The sequence below is a fragment of the Hyperolius riggenbachi genome, chromosome 10, assembly GCF_040937935.1.
Source record: "Hyperolius riggenbachi isolate aHypRig1 chromosome 10, aHypRig1.pri, whole genome shotgun sequence".
Taxonomy (NCBI): domain Eukaryota; kingdom Metazoa; phylum Chordata; class Amphibia; order Anura; family Hyperoliidae; genus Hyperolius; species Hyperolius riggenbachi.
Window position 1 is genome coordinate 6,465,594 of NC_090655.1, and position 16,095 is coordinate 6,481,688.

The 16,095-nt window shown below is 46.8% G+C and overlaps 1 protein-coding gene across 3 annotated transcripts in view; it reads left to right on the top strand.

Annotated features, from left to right (window-relative positions):
* Positions 1 to 16,095, top strand: part of GOLGA7B (golgin A7 family member B) — a 388,598-nt gene that overhangs the window by 272,909 nt on the left and 99,594 nt on the right. The window contains exon 1 of one of the 3 annotated variants that reach the window (XM_068258000.1): positions 8,632 to 8,646. The exons of the other annotated variants lie outside the window; for them this stretch is intronic. Coding sequence (XP_068114101.1) covers positions 8,635 to 8,646 — 12 coding nt within the window. The 5' untranslated portion in view covers positions 8,632 to 8,634. Of the gene's footprint in view, positions 1 to 8,631; positions 8,647 to 16,095 lie in introns of those variants that run through there. 3 annotated transcript variants of the gene reach the window in all.

Sequence of the window (16,095 nt, forward strand, 5' to 3'; positions counted from 1 at the left end):
AAATACAGAATACAAGATACAGAATTGGTAATCACAGTGATAAAAGTAACATGATAAATAAAATGTATAATGATTTCCAAGACACAAAAGGGGGAGAGAACCCTGCCCTTCCCTAAAGGGAATGGGGGGGGGGGGAACAAGAGGAGGGGTAGTATACAACAAATATATAGAGGCAGTGTGTTTTAGGATACCTAGTAGGAGTGCAACAGAACAAAGGGAAGTGGCCTAAGGTAGCGCGTATGCTTGACGGAACAAATGAGTTTAAAGGTAACAAAGGTTGGCGAGTGACGGATGTATTGTGGGAGGGCATTCCGGAGGAGGGGTGAAGCGCGGGCAAAGTCTTGTAAACATGAATGTGAGGAGGTAATTCTAGAGGAGGACAGAAGGTCATGTGCAGATCTTAGATTGCGGTTGCGGTTGGGTTGGTATCTAGAAATTAGTGAGGAGATGTACAGGGGAGAGTGACAATTTGTGAAAGGTGGCAATACACCATACATTTATTTATTTTAATTTCTTTTCAATTTAAGAATACAATCAATTTTTTTGATCGATTGTAACATTTAAAAAAATCTGACCAATGTACACTTGTGATCAAAACTTTGAAAACAATTGCTTGTGTCTATACATTTATAAATTGACAATCTATTTTTCTAAAAATTGATCAGGAAACTTCACCCTTCCCGACTATTATAAAAATATAGGAAAGCCGATATGATTTATTGCTAAAAAAAACAAAACAAAAAAAAACAACTTTTGATTTTTCAGAACAACCGATTGTTTTTATTGAATTGCTGTAAAATTAGATCATTTTATTGTATCTTGTGTGGCCAATTTAAAGTGCACCTTAAGTCTAGTTAAAAAAATGAGTTTTACTCACCTGGGGCTTCCCTCAGCCCCCAGCAGCCGATCGGTGCCCTTGCCGTGTCTCTGCAATGCTCCAGTCCCAGGCGGTGACCACTTCCGGTTTCGCCGTCAGGACCCGACAGGTATGGGAGCGCGAGTGATTCTTCACATTCCCAGCCAAAATATCGCCCCCTATGCTGCTATTGCGGCCTCCTGGCCGCAATAGCAGCATAGGGGGCGAAATTTTGGCTGGGAACGCGAAGAATTGAATTGCTATCGCAATAGCAGCATAGGATTGAATCGCAATAGCAGCATAGGGGGCGATATTTTGGCTGGGAATGCGAAGAATCACTCTCGTTCTCATGCCTGTCAGGTCCTGACGGCGAAACTGGAAGTGGCATCGCAGAGGCACGGCGAGGGCACCGATCGGCTGCAGGGGGCTGAGGGAAGCCCCAGGTGAGTAAAACTCATTTTTTTTTACTAGACCTAAGTGTCTCTTTAAAGGGACTCCGAGCAGTGCAGAAACTATGGAAAGATGCATATCATTTTAAAGCGCTCTTTCTCCTCTTTCCAATGATATATAAACCACCACCCTACGCCTTTTAGTTTTCGCTATTTTCGCGATTGAAATTGCCGCGGCCGCGATTTCGATCTCGAAAATAGAGAAAACTAAAAGGTGTAGGGCAACGATTTAGGTGTCGTCAGAAAGAGGAGAAAGAGAGCTTTAAAATGATATCCATCAAGCCATAGTTATATTGTATTACACAGGACGACACTTTCCCCAGTGTTAGCAGCTCCATTATGCTGAATGCAGCTGCTGACTTTGACAAAAAGTCGCCCTGTGTAATACAATATAACTATGGCTTGATGGATATCATTTTAAAGCTCTCTTTCTCCTCTTTCTGACGACACCTAAATTGTTGCCCCACGCCTTTTAGTTTTCTCTATTTTTGCGATCGAAATCGCGGCCGCGGCAATTTCAATCGCGAAAATAGCGAAAACTAAAAGGCGTAGGGTGGCGGTTTATATATCATTGGAAAGAGGAGAAAGAGCGCTTTAAAATGATATGCATCTTTCCATAGTTTCTGCACTGCTCGGAGTCCCTTTAAAGCTGTTACCGCATGGAAAACTGAAATTAGACTAGTGAGGTAAATGCCTAATAAAACTAATTCCACACTAGAGTTGGGCCGAACCTCCGATTTTAGGTTCGCGAACCGGGTTCGCGAACTTCCGCGGAAGGTTCGGTTCGCGTTAAAGTTCGCGAACCGCAATAGACTTCAATGGGGATGCGAACTTTGAAAAAAAAAATAATTATGCTGGCCACAAAAGTGATGGAAAAGATGTTTCAAGGGGTCTAACACCTGGAGGGGGGCATGGCGGAGTGGGATACACGCCAAAAGTCCCCGGGAAAAATCTGGATTTGACGAAAAGCAGCGTTTTAAAGGGAAGGTTCAGGGAGGGTGGGTAAAAAATCAAAATCAATTTCAACTTACCTGGGGCTTCCTCCAGCCCGTGGCAGGCAGGAGGTGCCCTCGCCGCCGCTCCGCAGGCTCCTGGTGGTCTCCGGTGGCGCGCCCGACCTGGCCAGGCCGGCTGCCAGGTCGGGCTCTTCTGCGCTCCAAGGCTCGGAACTTCTGCGTCCCACGCCGGCGCGCTGACGTCATCGGACGTCCTCCGGGCTCTACTGCGCATGAGCAGTAGTTCTGCGCCTGCGCAGTAGAGCCCGGAGGACGTCCGATGACGTCAGCGCGCCGGCGTGGGACGCAGAAGTTCCGGGCCTTGGAGCGCAGAAGAGCCCGACCTGGCAGCCGGCCTGGCCAGGTCGGGCGCGCCACCGGAGACCACCGGGAGCCTGCGGAGCGGCGGCGAGGGCACCTCCTGCCTGCCACGGGCTGGAGGAAGCCCCAGGTAAGTGGAAATTGATTTTGATTTTTTACCCACCCTCCCTGAACCTTCCCTTTAAGGACAGAAATCATATTGAATGCTAAATGACAGGCCTAAAGTGCTTTAAAACATCTTGCATGTGTATACATCAATCAGGTAGTGTAATTAAGGTACTGCTTCACACTGACACACCAAACTGTTCACTGAACAGAACAGGTATGCAGTGGCGGGTTCACAGAACAGGTATGCAGTGGCAGGATCACTGAACAGGTATGCAGTGGCGGGTTCACAGAACAGGTATGCAGTGGCAGGATCACTGAACAGGTATGCAGTGGCAGGATCACTGAACAGGTATGCAGTGGAGGGTGGGTTCACAGAACAGGTATGCAGTGGTGGGTTCACAGAACAGGTATGCAGTGGTGGGTGGGTTCACAGAACAGGTATGCAGTGGCAGGATCACAGAACAGGTATGCAGTGGTGGGTGGGTTCACAGAACAGGTATGCAGTGGCAGGATCACAGAACAGGTATGCAGTGATGGGTTCACAGAACAGGTATGCAGTGGCAGGATCACTGAACAGGTATGCAGTGGTGGGTGCGTTCACAGAACAGGTATGCAGTGGCTGGATCACTGAACAGGTATGCAGTGGTGGGTGGGTTCACAGAACAGGTATGAAGTGGCAGGATCACTGAACAAGTATGCAGTGGTGGGTGGGTTCACAGAACAGGTATGCAGTGGTGGGTTCACAGAACAGGTATGCAGTGGCAGGATCACTGAACAGGTATGCAGTGGTGGGTGGGTTCACAGAACAGGTATGCAGTGGTGGGTTCACAGAACAGGTATGCAGTGGTGGGTTCACAGAACAGGTATGCAGTGGCAGGATCACAGAACAGGTATGCAGTGGTGGGTTCACAGAACAGGTATGCAGTGGTGGGTTCACAGAACAGGTATGCAGTGGCAGGATCACAGAACAGGTATGCAGTGGTGGGTTCACAGAACAGGTATGCAGTGGCAGGATCACTGAACAGGTATGCAGCCAGGAAAAGCTAAGCCTAACTAATCTTTCCCTATGAGAGACAGACAGCAGCTCGCCCTACTCTCTCTAATGCAGGCACACGAGTGGCCGTAATGGCCGCCGCTGCCTGCCTTATATAAGGGGGGTGGGGCTCCAGGGGCTAGTGTAGCCTAATTGGGTACACTGGGCCTGCTGACTGTGATGTAGAGGGTCAAAGTTGACCCTCATAGTGCATTGTGGGGCGAACCGAACTTCCGGAAACGTTCGCCTGCGGGAGGCGAACGCGAACCACCGAAGTTCGCCGGGAACCGTTCGCAGGCGAACCGTTCGGCCCAACTCTATTCCACACACATTACAGCATGCAGTAACACAACAAGTGAGATGTTCGGTATCTTCAGCCTGGAGTTGTCAGTAACAGCCACTCGGTACCCCACTGGGTACCACTCATCTCCACTACAAATAGGAAAAAGAGGTTCCAATTTGCACAAGCTCACCAAAATTGGACAGCTGAAAATGTTGCCTGGTCTGATGAGTCTCGATAGAGTCAGAATTTGGCGTAAACAGAAGGAGAACATGGATCCATCATGCCTTGTTACCACTGTGCAGGCTGGTGGTGGTGGTGTAATGGTGTGGGGGATGTTTTCTTGGCACACTTTAGGCCCCTTAGTGCCAATTGGCAATTTTTTAAACGCCACAGGCTACCTGAGCATTGTTTCTGACCATGTCCATCCCTTTATGACCACCATGTACCCATCCTCTGATGACTGCTTCCAGCAGGATAATGCACCATGTCACAAAGCTCGAATCATTTCACATTGGTTTCTTGAGCATAACAATGAGGTCACTGTACTAAAATGGCCCCACAGTCACCAGATCTCAACCCAATAGAGCATCTTTGGGATGTGATGGAACGGGAGCTTCGTGCCCTGGATGTGCATCCCACAGATCTCCATCAACTGCAAGATAATATCCTATCAATATGGGCCAACATTGGTGGCCATACATGGTACAATTTTTCATTTTTTTTCGATTAGATAATTTAGTTCGATTATTCCGTTAGATCGAATATAAAGATTTTTCCATCATGTCCGATCAGATTTTTTTCAAAAAAACGGGATAATCGTTCGAATTTCCTGATCGAAAAAAAATATATTTTCTATTTTCATCCGATTCGATCATTTAAATCGAAAAAACGGGATAATCGAACGTTTTTATTGTACCATGTATGGCCACCATAAAGAATGCTTTCAGCACCTTGTTGAATCAATGCCACGTAGAATTAAGACAGTTCTGAAGGCAAAAGGGGGTCAAACACAGTATTAGTATGGTGTTCCTAATAATCCTTTAGGTGAGTGTAAATATGCTTTGAAAAGTGGTTATCAACAAACTGTGGATGTCCCCTGCTTACTACTCTCATACTGTGGATGTCCCCTCCCCTGCTTACACGTCTCATACTGTGAATGTCCCCTCCCCTGCTTACACATCACATAGAGTGGATGTCCCCTCCCCTGCTTACGCCTCTCATACTGTGAATGTCCCCTCCCCTGCTTACACATCACAGAGTGGATGTCCCCTCCCCTGCTTACGCCTCTCATACTGTGCATGTCCCCTCCCCTGCTTACACATCACATAGAGTGGATGTCCCCTCCCCTGCTTACGCCTCTCATACTGTGCATGTCCCCTCCCCTGCTTACGCCTCTCATACTGTGGATATACCCTCCCCTGCTTACACCTCGCATACTGTGGATGTCCTCTCCCCTGCTTACACCTCTCATACTGTGAATGTCCCCTCCCCTGCTTACACCTCTCATACTGTGGGTGTCCCCTCCCCTGCTTACGCCTTTCATACTGTGCATGTCCCCTCCCCTGCTTACGCCTCTCATACTGTGGATGTCCTGTCCCATGCTGACACCTCTCATACTGTGGATGTCCCCTCCCCTGCTTACCCCTCTCATGCTGGGGATGTCCCCTTCCCTGCTTACACCTCTCTTGCTGGGGATGTCCCCTCCCCTGCTTACACCTCTCTTGCTGGGGATGTCCCCTCCCCTGTTTAGTCCTCTCATGATGGGGATGTCCCCTCCCCTGCTTACTCCTCTCATGCTGGGGATGTCCCCTCCCTAGTGTTGGGCGAACAGTGTTCGCCACTGTTCGGGTTCTGCAGAACATCACCCTGTTCGGGTGATGTTCGAGTTCGGCCGAACACCTGATGGTGTTCGGCCAAACCGTTCGGCCACATGGCCGAACTAAGAGCGCTGTGATTGGCCGAACGGGTCACGTGGTTCGGACCCGAACGCGCTCTGATTGGCCGAACTGTCACGTGGTTCGGGTAAATAAATACCCGAACCACGTCATATCTCCGCCATTTGTCTGTGGGTTTAGCTTTGGGTAGGCAGGCAGGGTAGTTCGCGCTTCAGCCACGCTAGCCAGGGTCCCCCCAGTCATTGTGTGTCGCTGCTGGAAACAGTAGTACACCGCTCGCTCAGCCACACTATATAGCATTGTGTTTACTGCCACTCTGTGTACCTCGCTCAGCTACACTATATAGCATTGTGTTTACTGCCACTCTGTGTCTGCTGGGAACAGTAGTACACTGCTCGCTCAGCCACACTATATAGCATTGTGTTTACTGCCACTCTGTGTACCTCGCTCAGCCACACTATATAGCATTGTGTTTACTGCCACTCTGTGTCTGCTGGGAACAGTAGTACACTGCTCGCTCAGCCACACTATATACCATTGTGTTTACTGCCACTCTGTGTACCTCGCTCAGCCACACTATATAGCATTGTGTTTACTGCCACTCTGTGTACCTCGCTCAGCCACACTATATAGCATTGTGTTTACTGCCACTCTGTGTCTGCTGGGAACAGTAGTACACTGCTCGCTCAGCCACACTATATAGCATTGTGTTTACTGCCACTCTGTGTACCTCGCTCAGCCACACTATATAGCATTGTGTTTACTGCCACTCTGTGTACCTCGCTCAGCTACACTATATAGCATTGTGTTTACTGCCACTCTGTGTCTGCTGCGAACAGTAGTACACCGCTCGCTCAGCCACACTATATAGCATTGTGTTTACTGCCACTCTGTGTACCTCGCTCAGCCACACTATATAGCATTGTGTTTACAGTAGTACACCGCTCGCTCAGCCACACTATATAGCATTGTGTTTACTGCCACTCTGTGTCTGCTGGGAACAGTAGTACACCGCACCGCACCGCTATCTGCACGCTTCTTGTCCTCATGCAAGGACTGGGTTGTTGTGTCTGAAAGCGTGGCCTTCTCCTCCTGCGCCTCCTCCTGTTCCATCACGTGTGCTGCTGCTGCTGCTGGCCTGGGTTAGCGTTTCCGGTCCCTGTTTATTGAACCTCTCATCTGTATTACATTTATGACTGCATGGCGGCAAAAAGCATTGCTATATCCGCACGCTATTTGTCCTCATGCAAGGCCTGGGATGTTGTGTCTCAAAAAGCGTGGCCTTCTCCTCCTGCGCCTCCTCCTGTTCCATCACGTGTTCTGCTGCTTGTGCTGGGTTAGCGTTACCGGTCCCTTTTCCTGGAACCTCTTCTCTGTATTACATTTATGACTGCATGGCGACAAAAAGCATGTTACCTGTGCAAAGAAACATGACATTTTCCACATTTAAAAGACAGTTTTTCCTTTGAAACTTTACAATCAATTTTCTCAAAAACTATAAGCTCTTTTTCAAATATTTTTTTCCCTCTTGTACCCACTCCCAAGGTGCACATACCCTGCAAATTTGGGGTATGTAGCATGTAAGGAAGCTTTACAAAGCACGAAAGTTCGGGTCCCCATTGACTTCCATTATGTTCGGAGTTCGGCGCGAACACCCGAACATCGCGGCGATGTTCGGCGAACGTTCGCGAACCCGGACATCTAGGTGTTCGCCCAACACTACCCCTCCCCTGCTTACTCCTCTCATGCTGGGGATGTCCCACTCCCCTGCTTACTCCTCTCATGCTGGGGATGTCCCCTCCCCTGCTTACTCCTCTCATGCTGGGGATGTCCCCTCCCCTGCTTACACCTCTTACTGTGGCTGTCCCCTCCCCTGCTTACACCTCTTACTGTGGCTGTCCCCTGCTTACACCTCTCATACTGTGGCTGTCCCCTCCCCTGCTTACACCTCTCATACTGTGGCTGTCCCCTCCCCTGCTTACACCTCTCATACTGTGGCTGTCTCCTCCCCTGCTTACACCTCTCATACTGTGGCTGTCCCCTCCCCTGCTTACACCTCTTACTGTGGCTGTCCCCTTCCCTGCTTACACCTCTCATACTGTGGCTGTCCCCTCCCCTGCTTACACCTGTCATACTGTGGAAGTCCCCTTCCCTGCTTACACCTCTCATACTGTGGATGTCCCCTCCCCTGCTTACACCTGTCATACTGTGGAAGTCCCCTTCCCTGCTTACTCCTCTCATACTGTGGATGTCCCCTCCCCTACTTACACCTGTCATACTGTGGAAGTCCCCTTCCTTGCTTACTCCTCTCATACTGTGGATGTCCCCTCCCCTGCTTACACCTCTCATACTGTGGATGTCCCCTCCCCTGCTTACACCTCTCATACTGTAGATGTCCCCTCTCCTGCTTACTCCTCTCATACTGGGGATGTCTCCTCCCCTGCTTACTCCTCTCATACTGTGGATGTCCCCTCTCCTGCTTACTCCTCTCATACTGGGGATGTCCCCTCCCCTGCTTACTCCTCTCATACTGGGGATGTCCCTGGCAGGTTTTGTGGTTGCATATGAATTATGCCTTAGCTACGCAACTGATAAAACAGATGCTGCATCATGTCTCATCCATTTCCCCGGCACAGCAATATTCCATCAAATACCGCATGAAATACCGCACGATTCCTCAAAACACAGAATGTGATGCCGCAGGAGGTAAAAATTTAGGGATTCTCATTCGGATTCCATGGAATCGAAATTTCCACATTTCCAATGGGAATTTGGAAAACGGAAATTAAATGTACTGCAACTCAGCAATTTTAGCCCAATCACTGAACTCAGAAGCATGGAAGCAATCAGAGAATGCAGAATTTTTCAGTAAAAATCAGATTAACACAGTAATTTTAGACCAATCATGCGACTATTTCTGATTTCCATAGTTTTTAATTATTATTTTTATTCTCTGATGCAAAAAATGACTAATAAAATACTCCTTCGAAAATCTGAAAAATGGATAATTGGAAAATGGAAAAATGGTTATTGGCATTGGTGAAAATTTGGAATTTCTGCAAAATCGGAAATGCCAATTCTCGACCATCCCTACTAAAAATCTTAGTGATTGGTCAAGCAGTTTTCCAGTAAGTCACCAAACTATTACTGTATGTGTGAAAGTTTTAGCAAATATTTTACTGACCCAATTTTTTACCGAACGTGTCTTGGTGAATTGAAGTGATGAAGGTATATAGTGTTTTTGAGGAACTGGGTTGTAATCAGGGGTGCCGCTAGTACCAAAGATCAGTGGCACGTGCCATGGATCTATTTTAGGGTGCTCCGGATGTCCCCCAGGCAGAGTCAGAGCTGTGGAGCCTCTATGGGGTATGCTGGGAGCTGTGGTGCACCAATCAGTGGTATGCTGGGTGCTGTGGTGCTTCTATGGGAGCATGTTGGGTGCTGTGGTGCTACGCTGGGTGCTGTGTTGCCTTTATGGGGCGTGCAGGGAGCTGTGGTTCTTCTATGGGGCATGCTGGGAGTTGTGGTGCCTCAATGGGAGGCTTATGGGAGGGGGTCCACTAGAAGATCAGGGAATGCTATGGGGTAACTGCCAGATAACCTGGTAGCAGGCAGCCCACCCAGCAGCAAGCCAGACCAGCCAGCACAGAAGCCAGATTACTCTGCCTACTTATGGTTAAATGACACTGCCTATTTATGTGGCATGCTGTTTTATTTATTCATTTTTGTATTAATGGAGAGGGGGGCCTCATCCAACATTTTGCTGGGCAGGCCTTAGACCACTGTTAAGTTCATGTAAATTTAGCACCGCCCATGACCACACCCACATTCTGGTGCGTGGCCCCACCCATTTTTGGCTGGCGTGCCCAAAAGTACAAAACGCTCCTGTTTGTAATCTTCCTGCAGTGTTTGTGCAGAGCGGTAAAGGTATTTCGGGATCCCTCTTTCACATACCTCATGTCCTTATCAGATTTATGTGGATTCATAACTGATACCCAAATGTGCAGCAACAGCAGATAACTTGGGCATAAATGAGATAAAATGGTGAAACGTTGCACGTGTTCAGATGCACCCATAAGCCATGGCTAGCGCAATATTTTCTTTATCATTTCACTGTCAAAAGTATATTTAACGTAATCATGTTTTGGTTATTTTCCTGCAAGAAACCACCTTAACCAATCGGGTAATTCTATTTATGGCATCACTGGTGGAAAGGGATTCTGTTTTACGCTATGTGTGTAGATGAATTTTGGTGATAGGGGTTATCTGAGGAATATTTTTCCCATTGGCTGAGCTTTCTGCGAGAAACGCTAAAGTTAAATTAACTGTACTTTAGAATAAGTCATTCTGTACGGTTACTGGGGGAATACGATACTATGATAGCTGACCGATACTTAATTTAATCATGCTTTCCGCTACGTTATGTTTGGCAGAATTTCTCCTGCAATAACTAAGCAGGACTGAGATGATTAAGGCGTGAAAAAATGTCCCCTCCGCTGTATACATCAGCTGAGACAATACAATGCGAGCTACTCTATCTCAGGATACAGTCTCCAGGATGTTTGTGATTATATGTAATCCTTCATTAGAATGCTGCATGTTGAACAATGCCCCGCCCAGGAGGAGTGAATGTCCTACCCAGGAGGAGTGAATGTCCTACCCAGGAGGAGTGACTGTCCAACCCAGGAGGAGTGACTGTCCAACCCAGGAGGAGTGAATGTGGATTACTCCTCTGTCTGTGGCATGCTGTGACGTAGTGAGCAGTAATTGTCAGTTTGAATTCTTATGCTGCGTACACACTGGCGACTATGGTCGTTTGAAACAGCTCATTAACGATTGTTCCGCCGACAATCGGGGAAAGAACTTTACCCAACCATCATTAACACGAACGATATCGGGAAGATGGAAATATCCAACCTGACGGATCGTATCTACCGACAATCGTTACAAAACTATAGTGTGTACAGACATCGGCCGAGAACGATCGTTACAAGGGCCAATGCGCCTGCGTGGAATTCTGCCCAGCTTCAGTACTTCCTTTGTAGCGCGGCCATAAAGATTGTTACATTGCTCATTTCAATTAAACTTTGTTTTCAAGTTAACAATCATATATTTGTATCTATTGTAACTCCATGTCAGTGTTTTTTTTTTTATATAAATATGTACGCAACATTTCCTTCTGATCGTTCTTTTCTCCGAGAACTATAGTTAAAATGTGTATGATGATCGCTGCATCCCGTCGTTGCATACCAATCTTTCCAATATCGTTCGTCTGGTAACTATCGTTCTTTGCAAACGATAGTTATCGCAAGTGTGTACGAAGCATTACTCTCTGTCTGTGGCATGCTGTGACTTAGTGTGCAGCGATTGTCACTGTGGATTCTTCCTCTCCAGAAGGATGTTGTTTTTCACTTATCCTCTGAGGGCCAGTGCACACCAAAAAGCGCTAGCGAAGCCGCAAACGCTTAGCGTTTTGCGAAGTGATTTTCAGGGAAATTCTAGGCATGTGTAAGGCGATTTTCTGAACATGCCTATCGATTTTTGGAGCGTTTTGGTGTAGTGTCTATTTCTTGTTACAGTATGGATCCATCTGAAAATGGCACCTGCGAATAATGGCGCACGGTGTTGCCGCTAATCCGTTTGCCGCTTATCGCTATTTAACGGTAAAGCCTTATCGTTATTTAGCGTTCACACACAGAACCCTCTCTGTATCTATCCCTAACCCCTAAACCCCCCTGGTGGTGGCTAACCCTAACCACTTCCCTGGTGGTGCCTAACCCTACCCACCCCCCTGGTGGTGCCTAACCCATAACCACCCCCCTGGTGGTGCCTAACCCTAACTACCCCCTGGTGGTGCCTAACCCTAACCACCCCCCTGGTGGTGCCTAACCCATAACCACCCCCCTGGAGGTGCCTAACCCTAAATCTCCCCTGGTGGTGCCTAATCCTAACCTTGACAGTGTTGCATTAAATCCATTCACCGTTTTGCAGTTAAATAACATCTGCAGTTTGGCTTATGTAGGGCGCTATTGATAAATAACGTTACTGTGGGCAATAACGTCTGCAGTTTGGCTTATGTAGGGCGCTATTGATAAATAACGTTACTGTGGGCAATAACGTCTGCAGTTTGGCTTATGTAGGGCGCTATTGATAAATAACGTTACTGTGGGCAATAACGTCTGCAGTTTGGCTTATGTAGGGCGCTATTGATAAATAACGTTACTGTGGGCAATAACGTCTGCAGTTTGGCTTATGTAGGGCGCTATTGATAAATAACGTTACTGTGGGCAATAACGTCTGCAGTTTGGCTTATGTAGGGCGCTATTGATAAATAACGTTACTGTGGGCAATAACGTCTGCAGTTTGGCTTATGTAGGGCGCTATTGATAAATAACGTTACTGTGGGCAATAACGTCTGCAGTTTGGCTTATGTAGGGCGCTATTGATAAATAACGTTACTGTGGGCAATAACGTCTGCAGTTTGGCTTATGAAGGGCGCTATTGATAAATAACGTTACTGTGCGCAATAACGTCTGCTGTTTGGCATATGTAGGGCGCTATTGATAAATAACGTTACTGTGGGCAATAACGTCTGCAGTTTGGCTTATGTAGGGCGCTATTGATAAATAACGTTACTGTGGGCAATAACGTCTGCAGTTTGGCTTATGTAGGGCGCTATTGATAAATAACGTTACTGTGGGCAATAACGTCTGCAGTTTGGCTTATGTAGGGCGCTATTGATAAATAACGTTACTGTGCGCAATAACGTCTGCTGTTTGGCAAATGAACGGCACTATTGATGAATAACGTTAGTGTGTGCCACTATTGATAAATAACGTTAGTGTGTGCCACTATTGATAAATAACGTTAGTGTGTGCCACTATTGATAAATAGCGTTAGTGTGTGCCACTATTGATAAATAGCGTTAGTGTGTGCCACTATTGATAAATAACGTTAGTGTGTGCCGTTTTTCTTCTTTTTTCCCTGTGCGCCATTATTATGCAGTACTAACGATAAATAGCGATAAGCATATCTTTTTAATGCGGCGCCATTTTTATGCATAGGCGCTGTGCGCCATTATTCACTGATCCGTACAGTAGAGCTGGAACTGAACAGCTTCTGTAACAAAACCGCTTGGAAAATTGCTCTGATCTGGCGCTTTTCAGAGCGATTTTCCACATTCCTATACTTAACATTGAGGCTGAATCACCTCAGAAATCGGCAGAAATGCTGCAGGACCCGCGTTTGCGTTCGGGGAAAAAAACAAATCGCTCTGGTGCAATCCTTACCATTCAAATACATTAGCCAAGCACTTTTCAAAGCGCAAGTGTTTTTAAAAACGCTCAGAAGCGCTCTTGGTGTGCACCAGCCCTGAGTGGAGGTCTGGAATTAGGGCCAACAATTTTTTTTTTATGTGCCTGGTTGCATTATATTTGTGGCAGTGCAGCAGGAAGTAAGTAGGGATGATCAATGAGATGCGAATATTTCTGAGTTTATGCAAATTGGCGTACATTTTTAAACGGTTAAGGGTTCTGCCGCTGACACAGGAGACCAGGGTTCAAATCTTGGCTCTGTCTGCTCAGTAAGCCAGCACCTATTCAGTAGGAGACCTTGGGCAAGTCTCCCTAACACTGCTACTGCCTATAGAGCGCGTCCTAGTGTCTGCAGCTCTGGCGCTTTGAGTCCGCCAGGAGTTGTTTGTTTTGTTTGTTTGAAAATAGACCAGTTGGTTTAAACTTGGGTGGGACTTGATTGGTCCATTTTCGAACTGCATATATTTGCATGAAATGTTTTATAAATTGCCATAAACTCTCAAATATTTGCATTTCATTGATAATCCCTAAAAGTGAGCCCGACCTTGAGGCTGGTTTCACACTGGAAACCGGTGTCAGTGATGCGCATCGCACCATCGAAAACAAGTCTTCAGGGAACTCCGCCGGGCAGGCCGGGAGGGACACACGCTTGCTGTCACTTCCTGCCTTGGGGATGCGGAAGTGCACAAAAGCATATTGTTAAAATACGCTTCCGTGTGTTCACGATGCGACGGTGATTTTTTTTAGAATCCACGCGTCGCCATAGAGTAACATGACTTACGGGCTGATGCAGATCACCAGTCACCACAGCGCGCCGCAGAACCCGTGCAGTAATGTAGTTCTGGCCCTGCGTCGGGGATGTGGGAAAACCTCACTTGCGTCGCGACGTAACGTCCTAGTGTGAAAGTCTCCATAGGCTTTCATTGCACGGCGGTGGGGTGCGGTAAGAATACGCCTCGGTGTGAAAGGGCCCTGAGGGTCTCACCGTGTTTGAAGGCTCTCGCTTCCTCTCTCTCGCTGTGTGACCTTTCTCTCTGCTACTTCTCTCTCTCTCCCCCATTACTTACCCTCTAACCCCCCCCCCCCCCACCCCCGCCTTTCTGACTACCCTTCATTCTTTCTTTCTTCAATCTTAGAGGATACCCAAAGTGACGTGACATGAGATAGACGTGTGTATGTACAGTGCCAAGCACACAAATAACTATGCTGTGTTCCTTTTTTCCTTTCTCTGCCTGAAAGAGTTAAATATCAGGTATGCAAGTGGCTGACTCAGTCCTGACTCAGACAGGAAGTGACTTCAGTGTGACCTTCACTGATAAGAAATTACAACTATAAAACCGTTTCCTAGCAGAAAACTGCTTCTGAGAGCAAGAAAGAGATAAAAAGGGGAATGTCTTATCACTGAGAGTCACACTGTAGTCACTTCCTGTCTGAGTCAGGACTGAGTCAGCCGCTTACATACCTGATATTTAACTCTTTCGGGCAGAGAAAGAAAAAAAGGAACACAGCCTAGTTATTAGTGTGCTAGGCACTGTACATACACACGTCTATCTCATCATGTCACTTGTCACTTTGGGTATACTTGAAGGTGGCCACACATGACACAATAAAATGATCCAGTTTTACAGCAATTCGATACAATTGATTGAATTTTCCCAAAAAATCCAAAGGGTTTTTTTTTATTCGAGCAAGAAATCCGATCGGATTTCTCGATTTCATGCAAAAAGTCGATCAGGAGTGGTGAATTTTTCTGATCAATTTTTATGCACATTGAATTGTGTTAGATTGTCAATTTATTGCTATATACACCCAAGCAATTTTCTCAGAGTTTTCAATCCACTTTTTTTTTCATAACTGGGGAAAAAATTGAACATGCTGTGTGTGGTACATTGGTCAGATTTTTGAAATGTTATGCTGGGAATACATCATGAGATTTTGTGGCAGATAAGAGAGTTCAATAGATAATTTCCAACATGTCCGATCTGATTTTAGATCGATTTTCTGATTGATTTCTCATAGAAGCCAATGGAAATCAATCGGAAAAGCGATCGGAGAGTAAATCTGCTGAAGAATCTCATGGTGTATTCCCAGCATTACAATCAGTCAGAAAAATTGATTGCAATTAGGGATGGTCGCTGGATTCCGCGGAATTGTAAATTCCGTGATTCCGGCCAGAATTTGGTGATTCCGGTTCCGATATGACGGAACGGAATTGCTATAGCTCTAAAATGGAATTTCGCAGAAAATTTTAAAATTCTGCAGAATTTTGCGGAATTCAAATGTATTTCCTCACCTAACTAATTTCTACCGGATTCCCTTCCTCCCTCCTCCCTTCTTCCTTCCTCCTTCCTCTTTCCTCCCTTCCTCCTTCCTCCCGGAGGGAGAAGGGTCTCCTCTTCCAGGGAATTGTAGTATTTCAAAAGCCAGCTTTACATACCTTGGCTGGGAATTGAACCCAGGTCTGTGGTAGGTAACTCACTTAACCACTATACTACCACCACTACATGCTGAAGCCAGCCTAGCATGTACCATTATGATATATCCAAGAGAAAAATTAGCTTGCTTAAGGATTTGTAGCATGTCAAAAGCCAACTCACATTGGCCGGGAATAGAACCCAGGCTGGGCTGGGAATTGAACCCAGGTCTGAGTGTGTGGTAGGTAGCTCACTTCACCACTATACCACCACCAACACTACATGCTGAAGCCAGCCTAGCATGTACCATTATGATATATCCAAGAGAAAAATTAGCTTGCTTAAGGATGTGTAGCATGTCAAAAGCCAACTCACATTGGCAGGGAATAGAACCCAGGCCTACTGCTCTGTAGGCGGCTATCCTAACC